Source organism: Benincasa hispida, chromosome 10, assembly GCF_027475165.1.
Source record: "Benincasa hispida cultivar pf3 chromosome 10, pf3_genome.v1.1, whole genome shotgun sequence".
NCBI classification, from domain to species: Eukaryota; Viridiplantae; Streptophyta; class Magnoliopsida; order Cucurbitales; family Cucurbitaceae; genus Benincasa; species Benincasa hispida.
In genome coordinates, this window is record NC_143487.1 from 25842275 (window position 1) to 25863352 (window position 21078).

At 32.9% G+C, this 21078-nt stretch overlaps 2 protein-coding genes across 2 annotated transcripts; both read right to left on the reverse strand.

Annotated features, from left to right (window-relative positions):
* Positions 1-5627: 5627 nt before the first annotated feature.
* LOC120087692 (G-type lectin S-receptor-like serine/threonine-protein kinase At4g03230) lies at positions 5628-11116 on the reverse strand. Its single transcript, XM_039044554.2, has 8 exons — positions 9563-11116; positions 8983-9462; positions 8765-8911; positions 8484-8677; positions 8192-8402; positions 7869-8106; positions 7631-7781; positions 5628-6128 (listed from the first exon to the last, which is right to left on the reverse strand). Exons 1-8 carry the CDS (start codon positions 10839-10841, stop codon positions 5826-5828), a joined length of 3003 nt encoding a protein of 1000 aa, XP_038900482.2. The 5' UTR covers positions 10842-11116; the 3' UTR covers positions 5628-5825.
* A 4700-nt stretch (positions 11117-15816) lies between these two features.
* Positions 15817-20560, reverse strand: FH (frataxin-like protein). Its single transcript, XM_039044645.2, has 5 exons — positions 20193-20560; positions 19693-19765; positions 19518-19565; positions 19336-19430; positions 15817-16205 (listed from the first exon to the last, which is right to left on the reverse strand). The coding sequence occupies exons 1-5, from the start codon at positions 20432-20434 to the stop codon at positions 16076-16078; spliced, it is 588 nt and encodes a 195-aa protein (XP_038900573.2). The 5' UTR covers positions 20435-20560; the 3' UTR covers positions 15817-16075.
* Positions 20561-21078: the final 518 nt, after the last annotated feature.

A 21078-nucleotide genomic window follows, 5' to 3' on the forward strand; every position in this document is an offset into this window, starting at 1 on the left:
ACAAGCTAAAAAACCCTAGTGTATCCACATAACTAAGTCCATTAAAGAATTTAGCTCATGACTAATAAAAGAATAAACTGAAATCATAAATCATGATTATAAGATAAATGTTCAACGGATGAAAAGAAATAAAGATAGAAAAATGTAAAAGAGAAATTAGAAGAAATCTTGGAAATATAATAGAAACAACCTTGTGATGATCTCTCACTTGCCCAATCTTTCCTAGGGTGATTCTCCTCTTTCAAGGATGAATCTCGCTTTTCCACATGTTTTCACGGGATAGAAGTAACCTAGAGTGCTCAAGCCTTAGAGGGACTTTTGTTCTTGAAGCTTGCTGACTTGAAGGATGAGATTTTGGCCAAGGGATGGCTGAATTTCATTGGTGGAGAGTGGATGGAGTTTGATGGAGAGTTATTACTTAAAATGGGTGGCATCTCCTCCTTTATATAGGCCAAAGTGGTTGAGAAATTACCTACATGCTCAGGACGTTTACCCATCATTTTAGTCGTTGAATAACAACTTTGACTGATAAAATAGCAACCAAAATGACTGGATACAAAATTGAAAAATTAGAGCTTTATGATGTGGACGCAGTGAATTTGGTGATGTTATAGCAGCAAAGTCATAATTTGCAAAATAGTCAAAAATTAGTCTAAAAGCTCATATAATCAGCCCAAATCACTAAAAACACATTTAGATGATTTAAAGACATGTGATTGCTCATTTGAGCTAATTTAGGGTATCCCGGGGTCAAAATACCACATAAACTATGTTTTTACTATATAAAAAAAGTACCAAAATATATAGTAAAAATATGCACTTTTTTACGTCAATCAATCACCATAAGAAAAATTCCATTTCTCAAGAGTTTATTATTACAAAATAATTCCTAAAGTATAAATGAATTTAGTGGTAAAGCATGATTTCAGAAGTTGTTTGAAAATATGTTTAGGTTTAAATAAATACATTGTTTTTGTGTTACATCTAAATACTAAACTGAGAGATACTAAGGATAATGAATCTAAAAAGAAAGACAATTTTTTTTCTCGGAAAAGAATACTTGTCTTTGGCAGTTAAATGGCAGTTATGGATAATTCTCTAAGAGTTAGAGTTAAATTACAATTACAATTACTATTACATGTCAAAAGTCTTATTTTTCGTGTGAGGGTGTCATTGAACCTTATTAGATAAAGCTAAGAACTCATTGGGATTATGAATTTTGACCCAAGTGGTTAGACATCATAAATATCTCATATGATTGATGAGTATTTTTGAGTAAAAGTATCTTAATCTAATGCAACTTAAGTCTTATTTTTTTTGAAATTTTCAAAAGAAATTAAACTAAAGTTTAAGTCATTTAGGCAAGTCTATTATGACATTTATTGGGATGTATGTTCTAAAGCCCGTAATTATATGTTAGTTGACTCAATGGTCGACTAGGTTGATGAAACTTATGCAATAATCCATTAAACTAAAATCCATAGATCTCTTTTGTAACTTAAACGTGTGTGTATAGACATAAGGTTGGATCATGTTTAAGTGATAACCTAAATGGTCTGTAGTAGATGAATAAGGCTGGGTACCTTATCCTAGTGACACTACGAATATGACCTACTTTGTAGTTGTTATAATTGTTGTAAAGTGCTACAAATGACTTGATCCTTATCATTAATGTGGAAACATGTATGAAGAGGTATTCTATATAAAGAGTTTGTATAAAACTGAACCACGAAACAAATAGTCTCTCTATATAACACCATTCATATATAAGACTTACGTTTCACTAGGATGACCATAGGTGTCTTGACCTGAATCTTGAGTGAGTTGTGAACTCTTGCCTATGAAGGCAGTCCTTTGATTTGCATGGATGAGAGTGGTCAGTTTCCCGACTCGATATGTTTACCATTCTAGGAATTCGTTTGATTAGGGAGCTAGGAGCATAGCTACACAAGAAGAAATTCACTCATTTTGTACTATTAGAGTAAGTAGAGAAATTGTTCCTTTAAAGGCTGATTCTAGGGCTTGAACAATGTGGCGTCACATCCTCTCCTAGTCCGAGAAGGGTTTAATTATAATTAGACTATAACTTATTATTCATTAGAGGAATCAGTGGTACTTAAGAATTAGATGTAACTATAGGGGAAAAACAGTAATTTTGACCAAGTTGTACTTATACGCAATTTGTGAAGGGCCGATGCACTGTTGATTAGTTATATTCAATGGACACAGAAATATATATGTAGTGCAAAAAGTGCATTTGTCCGTCTTTAGTGGAGCGACCGACAGTTAATGAATGTTGATTAATTTAATCAAAGAGTTTGATTAATTAATCGAGTACTATTGGAGCTTCAAACTATAGGTCCATAAAGTCTTCTCTTTAGCTCATTTGAGATAATTGAGAATTGAATTAATTTGAATTGTTTAAATTAATAAAGAAAATTGATTATATAAGATATAAATATGAGATATAATATAATGTATATGATACATTATAATATAAAGATTTATTTGAGAAAAAAATAATTATTTGAATATGATTCAGATATTAATATACATTTGATATTTTATTGTTGATTAAATGAGAATGTGTTTTGTGTTTATATATATATATATTAAAAAATTAGTTTTTTTCCTTTAATTAATTTTTTAATAAGAGAATTTGTTTTAAATAACAACCTACCCCTTGTGTATCATTATTTCCACGGCGCCCTTGTTTCAATGTTGGTGTAAAACTACAGTACGGCACATCTACGTTGAACTCCAATTATCAACCGTTCGATCATCTTGATAATTCTTGTCACGGGTCATCACTTTAAATCGGACGGTTGGGATGTTTCAGTCCGTGATGATTGTTTTTCTCTTAGAATCTTTCGTGATGATTGCTTGACGAATACGAATGGGCCTTTTGGTACTTTTATTTTTCACATAAAATAGGGAATTTTTCGTTTTTGGTAACAGAATTAAATTATCGACACTAGAATATTATTTAACCTACAACCTTTTCTTTTTCTTTCTCTCTTTATTTTTGCTGAATATGTAATGCAATAAAATAATTTATCAGGATTACTTTTCAATTCTCAATTGATATTATTATTATTATATCTCTTTAATATTTCCAAAAAATGTCCTAGTTTTTTTTGTTGTAGTCGAATTTTTTTTCTTAAATTGATTCGATTGTCTCCTTCAATCTCGTTAAATTATATTTATTCTATTTTACAAAAATTGAATTGGAAAAAAACTGTCACAATTATCAAAATCGCCACGTGTCTTTATATCAGAACCTCAATGATCCTTCAAATAACCTCTGTTATATCATAACAATATTATAGAGATTTGGATTGGTTTTTTACTTTCCAGACTTTCTTCACTATAGAAGAATTAGATCCTCTGTTGCTGGTATACTCAGAAGACCTTAAACAGTATTCATATTTATGATAACCATATAACTTGTAGTAGTATAATCTTATATGGCTTTTTTCACAGAAAATGACAAATCCACAGCTTTCTAGTCAGATAATTCTTGCTTTGAAATTGACTGATATCCTGACTGTGCATTTTTTCGTAGCTCTTGCTTTTTTGACAAACACAATTTTCTATTTCTCTTTGTCTGAGCTTTGTCTTCTACTTGCAGAACTCGAACCAGTGAATCCAAAGCCACCACACATCTCTAGAAGGTTTGCCTTGAGAGAGGATTTATTCCAAATAATCAATTCCCGAATTTAACATCCTTACTGATTTACACATTGTTTCTTTCTTTTGACTTTGTTGAGTTCACGCTTCAAGTCAGAAATAACAGTCATAAGTTGAGCATTATCAACAATATAAGAAACTCTATCCTTGCCTTCTAAACATCAAGAGCCTTAACATCCTCATACCTCTGTTTGTAAAGATCACAACAGTCAATTGCAATTGATGAGTCATGAAATTCATCATCTTCACTTACCGAAACAAATACATCTAAAGACCGTTTATCTTCTAAAATGTCAGATGACATGCAACTAACAAAAGCCTTAACATCTTCTTCCGGATCATAAAAGTCATCAGACTTTTTGTCAAATAGAGTCATAACATAGCTTTTGTTTTGCCTCCTTAGAAACATTGGACATTTTGACTAATAGTGGCCAAACCCTTCACATTCTTGACACTAAAACAATTTCTTATTTATGCCATTCTCACCTAGTTTGTCAGAATCCTTCTTAAAACGTTGAGATCTTTGAATGTTTGATCCTAAGTTGTTGCCATTCTTAGCAATTTTTGGGGAATAGGACCCAGATTACATTGATAGGATCTTCGGGGAGTACTTTGATAGGCCTCCAATTATAATAAGGGGAAATTGGCGGTTGAGTCGGTTAAGGAGGTTGGGGACCACAGCTAAACTACTTTCAATTTTGTTGGGTGAAGTTGAGGGGTGAAGTTGAGGTTTAAAGAAGAAAGAAACTGAAAGAGAAGGTGTTGAAGATTGAATATTTTGAGTAAGGGTAGTGAGCTCTCGAGGGTGGGAGTTTGGGAAAGTTTATCGTGTAGAATCAATCGGGGAGTGCCGCTCATCGCCTACTTCATCTACTAGGCGATCGTGTAGAAGAGCCTCAGCGATCGTGTAGTATTGGTGAGCGATCGCGTAGTGTCTGTAAGCGATCGTTTAGTATTTGTAAGCGATCACGTAGCAATAGTAAGCGATCGTATAGTTGTTGATCGACACTCATCGTTTAGTTATTATGTTGTTCAATTGTGTCAACTCACTTAATCAATAAATACATTTTAAAAAGATCAGTTTCCTATCATACTTATCTGTAACAATTACACAATTACAATAACTCTCTTACAACTTTATCACTCAACCGATTACCGATTACCTAGGCTCCCTCTAGGTGTGAAACTCCCTTCTCAAATGAATCTCGTCACACAAGACGTAAGAAACTTGAAGTACGTCTCTAGTAATTCAACTCTTCTATTTGCAATTGCAACTAAATACATACTATTGTATAACTCGATGATGCTCTTAGAAAACAAAACGACCAACCCAACGAAGGACTAAATGTCCTTTAAATATGCATAATGGATACATGGAAGAGCAACTCTAACTTCCAAAGCAGTCGCACACTGAAAAGGAAATGGATCACTAAATAATACTACAGAAGGAAAACCCTGATAAGGAAAGTATTTTGTAGAATCAGCATTTCCATAGAACATTCCTTTGCCCGTAACTCGTCAATGTAAAGACAATTCAGAGAACGTTGATCACACGTAAACAAATATTACCAACCACATAATATCTAACAAAAAAAATTTAAAGAAAATAATTAATGGCATTAGAGCTTTATATTTTATTTTTGTAAAAGTGGTCAATTTTCACCAAGTTTAAAATCAAAGGAAAATTATTATAAATAGAAAGATCTCAAAAATATTGAATGATTAATTTGTGCAAAACTTGATTTTTATTAAAAAAAAAAATGTGCAAAATTTTATACTATTGAATGGTTAATTTACCACATTACTTCTTGTTAAGAAAAAAAAATGTGAATGGATGAAAACAGAAAAAAAGGTAGAAGTTGCAATACTTAACGAGATCAATGGTCTAATTTTATTAAATCGAAACAATAGATTGAAAATTGATTTAACACGTTTAGTTTAGGGATAAAAAAGAACAGTTGTCAATATGAGTTGTCAATATGAGTTTGAAGTTAAGGATTCGATTTTCTCACTTCATACTTTAATTACAATTCTTTTGCCAAAAAAAATAAGACAATCAAATTAAAAAAAGGAAAGGTATGTTGTTGCACAGGATTTTAGGAGAACAAATTAAAATAAAAGAATGAAATCTAGAATTAACGAGGCTCAAGTAAGCTATAATCATTGCCAACGATTTCTTGCTTAAAGCCCAAAGAAGAAGTTGCAGAAGAGGTAGAAGCAATGAAAGCCGGCTGTTTGGGATCTGGAAGTGAAGCAGGGTTACTGCCGGAGCTCAGCATAAAAGCTACGTTTGACATTGTGGGACGATCGTTGGGGTCTTCTTGTACACAAAGCAATCCCACAGCCACACATTTTACAACTTCATTTGGATTGCACCTTTCTCGTATGCCCACTTCTACTATTTCCAATGCTTTTTTTTCTCTCCACAAATTCCATACCTGCCAAAACAACCATTGAGTTCTAATTATAATAGAAATGTGTTCTCGTTCCAAAAAACCTAGGTCGGGTAAACATTTCGGTCCCATTGATAATCATTTAATTTTTTAATTTTTATTTGAAAATTAAACCTATGCACACTACTAGTACCTCCAAATTTCTTCTTCTGTTATCCACCTTTTATCTATGGTTTAAAAAATTAAGCCAAATTTTAAAAGCTAAAAAGTAGGTCTCGTTTGGTAATCATTTTATTTTTGTTTTTGTTTTTTAAAATTAAGCTTATGAACACTACTTTTTCCTTCAAATTTCTTTTTTTGTCATCTACTTTTCAACAATGGTTTAAAAAACCAAGCCAAATTTTAAAAACTAAAAAAATAGCTTTCAAAAAGTTGTTTTTTGTTTTTGTAATTTGGCTATGAATTCAACCATTATACTTAATAAAGATCATATCATTGTAAAAAGATGGTGATGAAATATACTTAATTTTAAAAACACAAAATCAAAAAACCAAAGGGTTATCAAACGGGGTTGTAATTTTTTTTTTTTTTTTTTTTTTTGAATTTGGCTAAGAATTCAACCATTGTACTTAAGAAATATGCAAATCATTATAAAAAAGATGAGAAAATAGACTTAATTTTTAAGAAACAAAAACAAAAAAATTAAATGGTTACAAATAGGGCATTTATTTTTTATTTTTTTGTTTTTGAAAAATAAGTCTATTTCTTCTCAATTTATCTTACGATTATTTGCATCTTTCTTAAGTTCAAGAGTTAATCTTAACAAAATTATAATAAAAAAATTCTTAAACATAAATTTTATTTAGATTTTTAAAAAAACTTGCTTAGTTTTTAAAAATATTTCTAAAAAAAGTATATAACAAAGCAAAAATCTAGAGGTTGAATAAGTGTTTATAAGTTTAGTTTTCAAAAACTAAGGTCTCATTTAGTAACCATTTTGTTTTTCGTTTTTAGTATTTAAAAATCAAGCCTATAAGCACTGCTTTCACGTCTAGATTTCTTCATTTGTCATCTATTTTTTTACTAATGTTTTTAAAATCTAAGCCAAAATTTGAAAACTAAAAAATGTTTTAAAAAGAAAAATTTTCAAAGATAGAAAAAATGTGAACCTATTTATAGAGATAGCAAAAAAACACTAAACGGCACTAATTGTCTTTTATCAACTATTAGTGATTGAAACTGATAGAAGTCTATCATTGATAAAAGTTGATAAAAATCTATCCGTGTCTATCAGTGATAGAAATTTATATGAGTTTAAAATGATTAAATTTTACTATTTTGTGTAAATAGTATTCTTATTTTTCTATTTTTTAAAATCCCCTTTTTAATCACTCTTTATTTTAAAAATTTGACTAAATATTCAAATCCTTGTAAGAAATAGAGAGAAAATAGACTTAATTTCAAAAATAAAAAATAAAAAATAAAATAATAATTAAAAAAGATCTAAATGGATACCAAACAGGCATAAGAATACGTATTATTCTTACATATCCAAGAAGGTTCATGGCTTCTTTAGATTGGTAGAACCCAGTGTTCCTTCTTCCACTAACAATCTCCAACACAACTATACCATAACTGAACACGTCAGATTTCATCGAGAATGATCCATCCAATGCATATTCAGGTGACATGTATCCGCTGCAAAAGCCAACAAAACAAATACCAATTGTAAAGTGCCCACAAGGATCGATTGTAATAAATCGAATTTGGTGAAGAAAAATTTACTAAGTTCCAATAACTCTGTTGGTGATTGCCTCTGTTTGCTTGCCATCAAAGATTCTTGCTAAACCAAAGTCAGAGATTTTAGGGTTCATTTCTGCATCCAACAAAATATTGCTTGTTTTCATATCTCTATGAATAATCCTCAACCTTGAATCTTCATGAAGATAAACAAGCCCTCGAGCAATGCCCACAATGATATTAAACCGCATCTCCCAATTCACTAATAAACTCTGCGTTCGATCTAGCAAAAGAGAAGAAATAATGGTATGGAATTTGAAGATCAAAACTTAACTACAATCTAGCTAAGTAAGAGATGAAAGACTTGCCAAACATAAAAAAGTCCAAGCTTTTATTGGGCATATATTCATAGACCAGCATTTTTTCTTCTCCTTCAACACAATAGCCCAAAAGCCTGACCAAATTTCGATGTTGAAGTTTGGCGATCAGAATTGCTTCATTCTTAAACTCATCTACACCTTGGGAAGAACCTTGCGACAGCCTCTTTATTGCAACTTCTAATCCACCAGGGAAAAGTCCCTGATATACAGAAATTTTTAATTCTTCATAAACCAGCAAGTTGATGTAAAAAGACCTTTTTTATGAAGCATATGCACAAACCTTGTAAACTGTCCCAAATCCTCCTCGTCCAAGTTTGTTTGCTTCTGAGAAATTATCTGTAGCAAGAAATATGGTTTCCAGATCAAAAACTGGTACATCTATGCTTTTTTTATCATCTTCTCCAAACAATCCAGAACCTATAAAGTCTCGGACACGTTCCTCACTTTTGTACAAGTGAGTATTTGTTCTCTGCTCTGGTATTAACAAAAACAATCAGTCAGTGGGTCGCCCAGTACATCACATCAAAACTTTCTAAAGAAAAAAGGGAAAATTTATGTTACTTTTTTTATTTTGTATCTTCCTTCTTTTGTAGTAAATATACAACATCAAGCAGGAAATTATAACAATCACCCCAGCAATGGTCACTGCAACAATGATACCAACTCTGGTATTTCTCTGCTTTGGAAGTGGCTGATTCAAACCATTCTCTACAAGTACATTAATTAGTTATGAGAATAAGGACTTTATGATTTCTGTATGGACAAGTTTCGATCTTTACCTGGACGAATTTGGCAGCTGGTACCAGTCCAGTTAAAAGAAGAATTGCACAAGCACCTCTTTGTTCCATCTGTTGATGAGTTGCAAAATGAATTCGGCCAATCGGCGCAATCTCTCGGTGAACTGCAGATTGGCTCTAATGGTTTCTCCCATTGAATATCAATTTCATTGAATTTAGAATTACAACCACTACTTACTTTGAATGTAGGCGAGTGCTCCAATTTCAGAAGCTTCTGAATTGCAGCTGTATCATTACCTTTGCAGAAAGACCCGTTTGTTGCAATGGTAAAAATTTTTAGTTGTGGATCAATGTTGGTGACCTTGTAGTTAACATCTGCCGTTTGAAAGATAACCTGACTAGTGGACAAGTTGCAACTAAAGTTACGATATAGACGATCGCCACAATTGGATTCTGTGCTCAGACTTAGAGGATAAGGGACGACGTTGGTTCCGCATGTTCTACAATCGAATCGTGTCAATTCTGAAGGGAAAATCGAAAAAGGGCAAAGTAGATTAGAGAAATCGAATAGTTCTTCATTGTTGTATAAGACTAGACGTAGATAAATTAGAATTTAAAATACCAATGTCAGAATTTTTGATACGGATGTTAACATCACCACCACCATCTGCATATTCCCAAATGCTTTGGAGGTCATCTTCCCAAATGGCGCAGGTAGTATCAGTTCTAATAGTACTTATTTCTGCAAAGGCTTTACATGTACAAGATTCAAGGCACTTGATTTTACATTCATCATCGCCATTGACTTTCACAATATTAGACGTCTTTCTCAGCTTCATATTTATTGTCAAGAAATCTCGAGCTTCAACCTCTTCTTTGATGCAAATTTCTGATTTTCTCTGGCACCCATTTGAGAAATCACCAGAATCCCATTCATCCTTAGACTTGGGTTCAAACCCAGGCAAGCACCTACAAGTGTGTATTGTGTCACTCCGACAACTAGCGAAGGTCCCACAAGCTGTTACCACACTGCATATGTTTTCTGGTTCCGACCAAATGACATACCATTTTCCACTCGCTCTGTTTCTAGCAAGGTACTGTATCTTCCCCCTGAAATCCATAACTGCTCTTGTATAATTGTAATCCAGCTCTTCATTTTGAAAAATAACGGTATAGTTGTTGTTCTTCAAGCTATTGACACTAATTTTTGATAACAAGTCTACTACTTCATCAATCTCTCCATTAGTTTCAGTAGAGTAATTTTGCCATAATTCCTTACTAACCCAATATTGTGCACTTAGTCTCTCGATGATGTAGCGGCCTCTTGTGTCCATGAGAAACGTGAAATTCCCAGATGAAGGGTCATCTAAAGCTTTCCAAGAAGTCAATTTCAAGTCCTCAGCCATGTTCATTCCCGGAAGAAATGTATCGGTTGGATTTTGGAAGCTTTGCCACAGAATTCTACCATTGACACCTGATTCCTTAAGAACTAAATTCCCAGAAGCCATCAGCTCTATTGTTGTGTTGTGATCAGAAGGGAGTTGGAGATCAGTTGACCATAAATCTAAATCAGTGTTGTTTGATGCCAATACCTTGAGGTTGCCATTTTTGATAGCGAAAACTCCACTGTTATTGTGTAGTGGCTGGTTCCTATTGGCAACCCATACAACCACCTCAGGTTTCGTGCCATGGTACCATATTCCGACGTATCTTCTAGCGTCGGAGCTTCCATTAGGACTGAAAAAACCAAGTTTGAACCTTCCTCCATCCGAAACAACAGAATCTCCATTACTGTCACTCAATATATTGACGAAGTTGCCTGTGGCTAACCAAAATAAAAGCAGAAAACACAAACATATATTGGAGGCAAAGAGATGAAGCTTCATCTTCCTTTTTCCCATTCAACTAATTACTACCATCTTCTCTTTTTGCTTCAGATTTCAATCAATTTTTTTTCTTCATACTAAATACAAAAAGGAAAATAATAATAATATTTTCATGGTCCTACTTGTGTCAGCCATCCACGTTTCGTTTTTGTTCATTGACTAGTTAACAACCATGTAGTTGTAATATATAAACCATTTTATTATATTCTTTATGGAAATATCTTAATAATCAAAGAAAAGAAGGTCCTCTCAACAGAGCATGGACGTCTCCTCTCAAAATATTTGTCACTGTGCTCTAATTCATTTATTTTTTGGACTTATGATAATTAATTTGAAGCAAAAATTCTTATTTCCTAAATTCTGCCTTTTTTCGCTTACACTAAATCCTACCTCCTTAAATGTTATTATATTGGGAGTTGAATACATTTCTTCAGAAAGACCAAGCACCCAGTGTGGACCTAGTTTATATTTTAAGCGGAATAAAGCATAATATCTAATAAAAAAAAGACCAACTCCAACAAGTGGTGAACTTTTCTATTTTGACTTGTCGTTATTTTTTCCCTATTATATCTTTGTTATATCCAAGTGGCACATTAAGTGCACTGCGGTATATATATATATATATATATTTTAATAATTTGAGAAAGATATGTAATTGTTGAGTACATTGAGAAATCCTACGAAGCAAAGATACTTCATGTGAGGCAAATAATCCGTATCAGACAGGTATCGGATACCGATACTTTCAGATACGTATCTGACAAGTGATTTGACATACTATTTCTACACGTACTTTTTTTTTAAAAAAAAAAGACAAACAGCTCATTTAATCTTTCCCAATCTAAAACTAGGCAACCTATTTAAAAAGCTCACTACTCGAGTCCAAAATTAAAAAGAAAAATAAATAAATAACGGACTTCCCTAGACTAGAATAATCTAATCTCCATCTTCGAGTCTCCACAAAGTCCAATAAAATACCATTTGGATATCTTCAACAATTCAATAAAGAAGTTCTTCGTTTATCTTTATACTTCTCCATCTAATCTTCTTTTTCTTCTTTGTAATATGAATCACTTTTCTATTGCATTCTATTAATTATTGTACTTCAACGTCTTAGATGTTGTTTTTTTTGTATTGTATTTCAGTGTTTGTATTCTATTTTGTGTTATTAACTTGTATGCTAAATTTATCTATATCCTAGATTTTTTTAAAGAAAAAGAAAATGTGTTTTAACGTATCAGTATCCTCGTTTTTTAGATATATATATATATATAACGCATCCTTAGACGTATCCGTATCTTAGTTTTTTAGAAATTGACGAATCGTAGTATCTGATCGTATCTGTATCGTTTCATAGGAGAAATGTATTGGTTAAATTTTTTTCACAAAATCTAGTGTTTTAAAATTTCGTGGTAATTGTTTCTCAGTTAAAAAGAATTCTTTTTTATTTTTATTTGAATCATTTGATTATCTCTTAATTTTAAATTTTAATTTAAACCTAAAAATATATCTAGTTGAAATTTTTGTGATAATCTTCTCTTATTTTTTTAACAATATATTTTTTATTTCGATTGGGATGATTTGATTATTCTCTTACTTTTTAAACTTTAATCTAAACAAAAATATTATTATCCATTCTTTTTTAAAATTTCGTGATAATCTGTTGTTAGGTTTTTTTTTTTTAATTTTTTTAATTTCATGCTAATCCTCCTTGAATTAAAAAAAACACAAACTTTTTTTACTTGGATGATTTGATTAACCACTCAATTTCTACTTTAATTTAAAAATTTGTGATAATACCACCCTCAAAATCTTTATTTATTTGAAATGGGACGATTTGATTATCATTTTAATTTTTAAATTTTAATTTAAATCAAAGTATTATCAATGTTTTTATTTCGTGATAATCTTCTCATAGTGAAGAAAAAAGGAAATTTTTAAAAATGGAAAAATAAAGAAAATTATCTATACAAAATAGCAAAATTTATTCATCTTTCCCTTCCTCCGTCTTCTTCCTCTTCTCCATCTTCTTCTACTTCTTCTCATTCTTCTCATTCTCCTTCTCCTTCTCCTCGTTCTCCTTCTCCTTCTTCTTCTTTTGTCCGATCTCGGTGTCTCTCTCTAACCCAAACACTCTAACATCTAGCAGTCACCGCACTCATGCCCGACCATTGATCCACCATCGTTTGGGTCTACATCGCAGATCTTGTTGTACTTGCTGCCAGTGAGCCGACTTTTCTCTCTTTAACATATTCACTCTCTCACTTCTTCTCCGTCGGTCTGAGCTTGATTTATCTTTCTAAACCATGCATTGTAATGTCCAACAGCCACCGCACTCATGCCCAACCGTTGATCCACTGTCTTTTGGGTCTAACCGTAGATCTGGTTGTACGTCGCCATCAGTGAGCAGACTTTTCTATCTCTACTCGATTCAATCTCTCTCTTCCTCTAACTCTTAGATCTGTGCAACCCAATCCTCGTTGCAGCTAGCACTAGAGTTCATCAAATTTTTGGCCGTCGGGGGTAAGATTTTGAGCGTTTTAGATCAATTTTGTTTGGTTCTTGAACACCTATTAATACTTTCTTTTCAATAATACTTGGCATGCATAAATATTTCTTGCATAACATCTTCTTTTGATCACCATTAAACTATCTCCTCGTTTCTTTTCGGGAGAAAGTTCTCTCATCTCTGTAGACTCAGAGCGTTGACTTATCCTCTCAAAAATTCTGCCACTATGCTCTAATACATTTATTTTTCAAACTTTAGAAATTTCATTTTGAGGGAAAATTCTTATACCTAACTGCCTTAAGTCGCTCTTATTGGGGGGTCGTTTACGTTTGTGAAGAAAGACTATTAAGGGCCCATGTGGACCTATTATATTCTAATACGCTTACGACATTGGTCACATAGGCATGAGAATGAGAGATTCTCTCTCTTTTTCTTATTCTTCGAGTTGGAACAATTACATGAATCCAACCATGGATGTTTTAATTTAACTCAGCAGTATAAAATAATTGATAATTTATCCATTTAACTAAGCTCGTGTTGACAAGTTACATATTGATTTTTTTTTTTTTTAAGTTCAACATGTGGGAATATGTGAATTCAAAATTTCGGCCTTTTAATCGAGTGAATGAACCAATTTTAGTGATTTGTACATTCAATCTCCTTTTCTCCTCTATCACTCTTCTCTTTCTACCACCCTCCCCTTGCAATTGTACCGATCAACTTGTTCTTAAGATTTCAAAATATATAAATCAAATGAAAAATAACTTCAAATATGATATAAAGAATAAAGTTTTGGCCAAATTTGTCTTTCCCCTCGTACCAACCTCATCGTAGGTCCCTCACATCCACGAGTGTTGAAAGTTCAAATATTATTGAATTGATGGACAACCCTCACCAAGTGAGTCATTTAAGGAGAAAATATCATTTCAATCCTGAATTTTGAATAATAAGTATATTTGGTTTTTTTATGTTTTAAATGGGTCATTTTAATCCTAGAATTTTCAGAGTATATTAAAATATCCTTCTACTAACAAAACCATTAAATTTAAACCAAAAACAAATAATAATTGACTACACTGCTGATGTGGCAATATGATTTGGACAAAGAATTTTATTTTTAATTTGTCTCCTCTCTCTTGTTTCTCTCCTCTCTTCTTCCTCTTCTCACTCTTGTTATCTCTCCTCCCTCTCCATCTTCTCTCTTTCTCTCTCATCTTTCAAATCAAATACAACTTGCATGAACAAGAAAAATGAAAAGGGGAGATTACTCAAAAATTAAAATTTTAAATTGAAGATGAAACTTGGCTCTCTATTTTAGTTGGGTTTCCATCTGAAGGCCAGCAAAACCATTGGACTGGGAAAAGGACCGTTCACATGCATTTAGAAGTGATTATGAAATTATTAAAGTCACTTTTGCTAGGTTTAAAATCACTCCCAAACACAAACACGATTTAATAACTCAAAATTTCAAATTTGATTGTGATTGATTACAGCCATGTTTAAAAGTGATTTTAACAATTTTACTCTCCTTTCTCTTATTTGAATTTTCCTTGTTCTTGTTTTCTTTGTTCTTCCATCTTGCATTTACCCTTTTTTTTCCCAATGATTTCTCTATAAACCATTTTTCCCTGTACGTACACGTTGCATTTGATTGAAAAACGAGAGAAAGAAGAGAGGATGGAGAGAAAGGGGAGACAACAACAGAGAAGAGGAGAAAAAAGAGAGATCTTGCCACATCAACAATCTAGTCAATTTTTTCTGTTCAAATTTAATGGTTTTTAAACCTATACTAAAATGACAAATTTTGAATATCAGGGATCAAATGCACATTTACTCTTCAGAACTCATGGACGAAAAAGATAGTTTCCCATCTAATTTTTATACACTCCTAATTTATTTTCATGGAGAAATCTTCTTTACTACATTCTTAAAAGTTTCAAATTCTAACAAAATATAACCACAAAGTCTCTCTTTCTCAGCATTGTTTTGATCAGATCCCTTCCATTCCAAGTCCCACCCTCTCCCCCCCCCCCCCCCCCCCCCCCCCCTTCATTGATCCGGGAATCAGCTAACCCTTCTCTATCAGTTTAAACGGCAGACTCTTTGACTAAGATCTCCGGTGCTGCTGCTTGTCACGGCTAATTGACTTCTCAAGTTTGTTAAACGCTTTTAATTTAACTCGGTTTTCGTTCCAATCAAAGAGCCAAGCAGATTGTGTGTTTCCAAATCGATGAAACCTTCACTTGAATCTTATGTTTCGATTGTGTAAACCCATGGATGATACACCTTGTACTGTACTTAATGTTCTGCAACTTTTCTCCAACCCTCCCCAACTAATTAACAATTTCAATAACCATAACTGCTCCCTTCTCACCTAAGTTCTCATAGATTGTAATACCCTGTATATCCATTCACATACAGAAATTTGAGTTCTAAACAAGGGTGGTACCTCAAAGTTCTAACCAAGGGGGATAACTTAAATTTTTGACCTTTCAAAAGAATGTTTTATATCATAGTGATGAGCTATGCTCGGTTCAGTTTAGGTTAATTATTAAATGTAATAGTATAAACACTAGAAATTCGAAAATATGATTGCATATAACATGCAACAGGTAGAACGAAAATAAGAAACGTGGGGCTCTGGTCATAATTAAGAACGTGAACCAAACTTAACGAGCTACATAAATCTGCGTCTCAATGCTTCAGAACAACCTAACCTGTCCCAGTTATTTGAAACGGCTCAAGAAAAAACAATCGGCTCACCACAGAGCTGCGCCAATTCAGTTTCTAAAATGCTCAACAGGTTTGCTTTGTTCCGCCTATAAATCCAAGCCTGAGAGTTCTGATCCCAATCAAACCTCGATGGACCACTGCAAGATAGTAACATAACCTGGGTTATCACAAAGGATCTTTTTCTGAAATATTCAATCAACAAATTCAATCTAGTTTTTTCCTTCTTTTTCTTCTTTTTGAAAGCAACCAATTTAATCAAGTTGTAAAATAAAAAAAGAAAGAAAAATAACAACTAACAAATTTAATCAAGTTATTTTATGAACAAATTATAATAAATTAAAGAAAAAAATCAATTTATATCCATAAATCTTGGAGATATATAAACTAAAATGCTATAGTTGTATCATTTTAAACTTCAAACTTCAACAAAGTTAGACCTTCAATTTTTTTATGACAACTTTCTGTATTTTTTTCCATTCAAGATTAGCACAAATTTACTTTAGAAAGATCTCTTAAAATTCTACTAAAGTTGCAATAAAGATTATCCTACACTATTTTTTAGATAATTAGATTATAAGAGAAAAATAGAGGAATACGATAAGTTGGAAAACCAGTTGTATTAATGAAAAATCTAATTCCTTTGATTCAAACATTTATCTATAATACTATCATTTCATTTAAAGAAGTCTTAATACGTGTTAAAATTATGCATAGGAAGTTCTATGAATTTACTAAAAGTTATAATTACTTATAAGATTCATATTTTTAATTGACATAAGTTTTAAATTTTAAGCTTTTCTTTCTTAAAGTAATAATAATAATGAAAAGTTGGACTTTCATTAAGAAAGGATGAAAGTATACCATGGGCATACAAAAGGAAAATCCCACAAGGAGAGCCAACAACCAGAATCAGTCAAGTAAAATGACACCTAGAGAGTAATTGCAACTAAGTCTAGAAACTAACGCCTAGAGAGAAGCAAAGAATCTAACAAGAGATCAAACATCGTGGTGTTGATATTCAAGAACAAAATGTTCAAAGGTGATTAAAAAACTCCTCTCTTCTCTGGAAAATTGCTCAAAATGACCCAAAACACAATAACTTCTATACATCCATTTTATAAAAAATTGTTTTTTTTACCTTTTTGAGGAGTGAAACTATCATTTTACCCTTATATTACCAAACATCAAATATAAAAAATGATCTAATTTTAAACTTTGCAAGATCATTTAAAAGTCAAGATGCTTTAACATTTTGCTAAATTTATAAGCATGGTTGCAAAGAACACGAAAAAAAAATATGAAAACAAGTGATCATTTAGTTAAAACAGAGTTGTATCAATGGAGATACGACAAAAACAAAAGCACACAATAAGAGCGATGTGATCACACGATCACACAACAAAAGGTGTGTAATCACTAAGATTGGAGTGTGCATGTTCTTTTGTGTTTCTTGTTTTCAAACGTAAATGATCACATGTTATCAAACATTTTTCCATATTCTTTCTAACCATGCTTATAGGAAGAGAAAAGTGTTAAGGAATCTCGAATTTAAAGAGCCTTACATCGTTTCCTGGTTTAGGCCTTACCTCTCATTAGGCCACTGAGGCCTGCTTCCAAACAGGTTAGTTTGTGATAAGTGACTAATTGGGCCAGACATCATACTAGCCAGCCCAATGGGTTCCCTTAAGATTCAAGGACATAAATATATAACCTATAGAATAGATCCTATTCAAGTAAGGACGAAGCCCAATGGGTTCCCAATATCCAACGTCAGCCTTGATCCATGGTTCTAGCTCATTCATGAACATATTTTCTAATAAGTCATATCTCGTCTGTCAACTGAGATAGTGGTGCCACCAATTTATCAACTAAGTTCTAATAGGCCTCCACCATTGTTTCTTTTTTGACCACTAAAAGTTGACCACACACTATCCCCTTCTGAGATGATCTAAACCACTCCAACAAACATATCTTACGGTATTTCCATTTTTTGACGGCTCGCATTCTTCTTTCGCTTGATGCCAATCCAAAGCTACATCTTCAAAAGGAATCACCACCACAATCATCTCCAATTCCATTAACTTATGGAGTTGGAAGTAATGATTGACTCTAAAAAACTAGGAATCGAGGTCATTCCCATTGAACACTGGCACTTGAACTATCTTGAACTTACTTCGGTCACGGCTGCCATCCTCACCCTTCCTTCGGTTGTCTATGTGCAAAATTTTGGCTATCAACATCATCACTTCACCCATTTCTTCCATCGACCTCACACACCACTCAATTCTTTTGCGAGTTTTGACCCTTTGGAGTAATTTGTGACCATTGGCATCAGAAGTTTTCAAGTCTCATTAGAAGTTCATTGTTGCATTAAGCTCTCCATGCTCTTCGCCAACATTGCAAGCATCTCTTCATTTGTTTTTCATTTTTCTTCTTAATTTCTCCAAGCTTCTAATATGTAACATCTAATTGTTCTTCAATTTTCTTTTCCACTATTTTGCCTAATCTTCCCAAGTTGAGTGCTCTAATCCCTTACTACGGTGTTGATATTCAAAAACAAAATGCCAAAAGGCGATTACACAACTTCACTCTTCTTTCTCTCGAGAATTACTTCAAACACAACCTAACCTTTCAACCCTACAAACCATTATTTCCCTCTCGAACAAAAGCAATCATTAGCTGCAAACAATCATTTTCCCCCCTCACTTAGAATTCCCCACATTAGCTACAACAATTTCCTCTGCAATGATTTTCTTACCCATCTCTGATATTGAAATAGGATTGGTGGCCTAACACATCGATGGTGGAACTTTCCCATCCTTTGAAGATTCTATTGTTTCTCTCCGCCCACAAATCCCACGGAATAACACACACCCTACCCTGCTCCAAAAACAATCCTTTCTTGAAAAGGCAAATGAAGGACCAACTCCTCAATCGTCTCTCTGCACCCTAAGAGTTGGTGAAGCTAAAGCCAAACACCTTGAAGAAACCACACCAACCCACACAAAATCACAACTCTTGAGGATATGATCGAGTTGTCTTTTAACACAATAAGTGAAAGACATCTAGGGAATACGAGGCATGTCCTTATCAATGGGTAAATGCTACATGAACTGAACAAAATCGATTTTTGACTAAAGACATTAAAAAGATGAGCACTAGACTTTATCATGAAATGAAAACACAAGGACTGAAATGATCTTCGAAACAAATGTAAAGGACAAACATTGTAGATTCTAATCATTTGTGAAGCATAATTCATAATACCTTAAAGGTGAAGAAAGCCAAATTTGTCTGTTTGGCGTTTGTTTGTTCAAGACATAAGTGCCAAGATTGCCGAGCCTTAAGGTCAGTACCTCATTCTGCTTAATGAAAATCGGATAAATTTAAACATCACATATTCATACGAAATGAATTTAACAACTTTAGAACTGCTTAGTCATTCTCACCCCATAGTCCACGTCAAAGCCATCAATTTGGAGTTTATCGCCATATTCCTGGCAAGCAATGAAATAAAGTCCACAAAATGTTAACAGCAATTCCAAAATATGAAAAAGAAAAATCATAAGCTATTAGATACCCTTGGCTTATAAGATACAATCAATTTCAATGATGCAAAATTACCTCTAGTTTCTCTTGCAGTTCCTGTATTGTGAGATCAGCTAGTCTATGAAACTCTCCCTCCTGCATCAGAGAACTGCAGCAAACATTAGCCAATGTCACTTGAGCTCCTCTCTATCAAATTCCTTCAACTATTATATCGGAGCTGAAAGAAAACCCCATCAATTGCATTTTTAATTTGTACAATCAAAGAAAATTGAACTGATGGTAAGACATCCACAACACTTAATTGAAGGAACACGAAGCCATATTTGTTTCCTTTAAAATCAGATACGAGAAAACAACTCAACTAGAGACAGGGGAACAAGAATTCGAAAATCAAGTAGACCAAAAACAATCAGCAAATTGAAAATGCTTCAAAATTGCTAAAACAAAAATTTGGGGGAATGGGCTGGAACTTACTACTTCCATTTCTTCTACAAGATTTGGAATTAAATACACAGTTTCTTTTACAATAAGATTAAAAAAACCAGAAAATGAAGGAAAAGAAAGGGGAAAATTACCTATAATCAATAGTGGCAGGGCCTTGAGAATGATCACCGTTGAAATCCAGAGGGCGGGAGCAGAAGGTTCGAGAAAAAGACGGAGGATGAAATTGATGAACATTACTGGAAATATCGAGGAGAGATACTGAAGCTTCAAGAAGATATGAACACTTCCTGAAAGAGGAAGAAGAAGAAGAAGAAGAAGATGGCAGTCTCAGTATCCTTGAAAGCTTACACAGGGGAAGCAGTTTGGTGGCCATCGCTACACCCACCGGCTTCAAGTTCAAACTGCAGCGCACGCTCGGTCGGAGTTTGTGAAAGACATTTGGAAATGGGCCTCCAATAAACCTTACATGGACCCAAACAATGCCACATCCAATTGGGCTTTGGTTGGGTTGTAATCTTTCTATTGGCCCACGAGTTTTATTGTTTTATTATTGTTTTTTCTTTTTCTTTTTCTTTTTCTTTTTCTTTTTCTTCGTGAAATCGAATTTTCCAATTTAATTTGCTATGAATTTTATTTGGGAAAGATTTATGGAATTTAGCCTACTGCATGATTAATATTTTATAAATGTGTAATATTTCATAATTACTTTTTAGCAACATTTTTAGACTTTTTTAATTATAATTTTTAAATTTACTATTAATTATATAATGAAGTTATGTTTTAAAATATTTAATTACATTATCTCTCATCAATAAATTCTTTAATATTTAATTTTCTCTTATTAATATCATTTTCGAAATTTGACTTTGTCTTGGTTATTAATTAATTTCGATTGATATTCATCTAATGTAAGTTTTTTTTTTTTTGAATAGGCAATATTATTATACAACAATAGGAGGGATCCCACAGCCTAGGATCAAGGCACCACAGCAAACAAAGCATCTACAAAAACAGCGC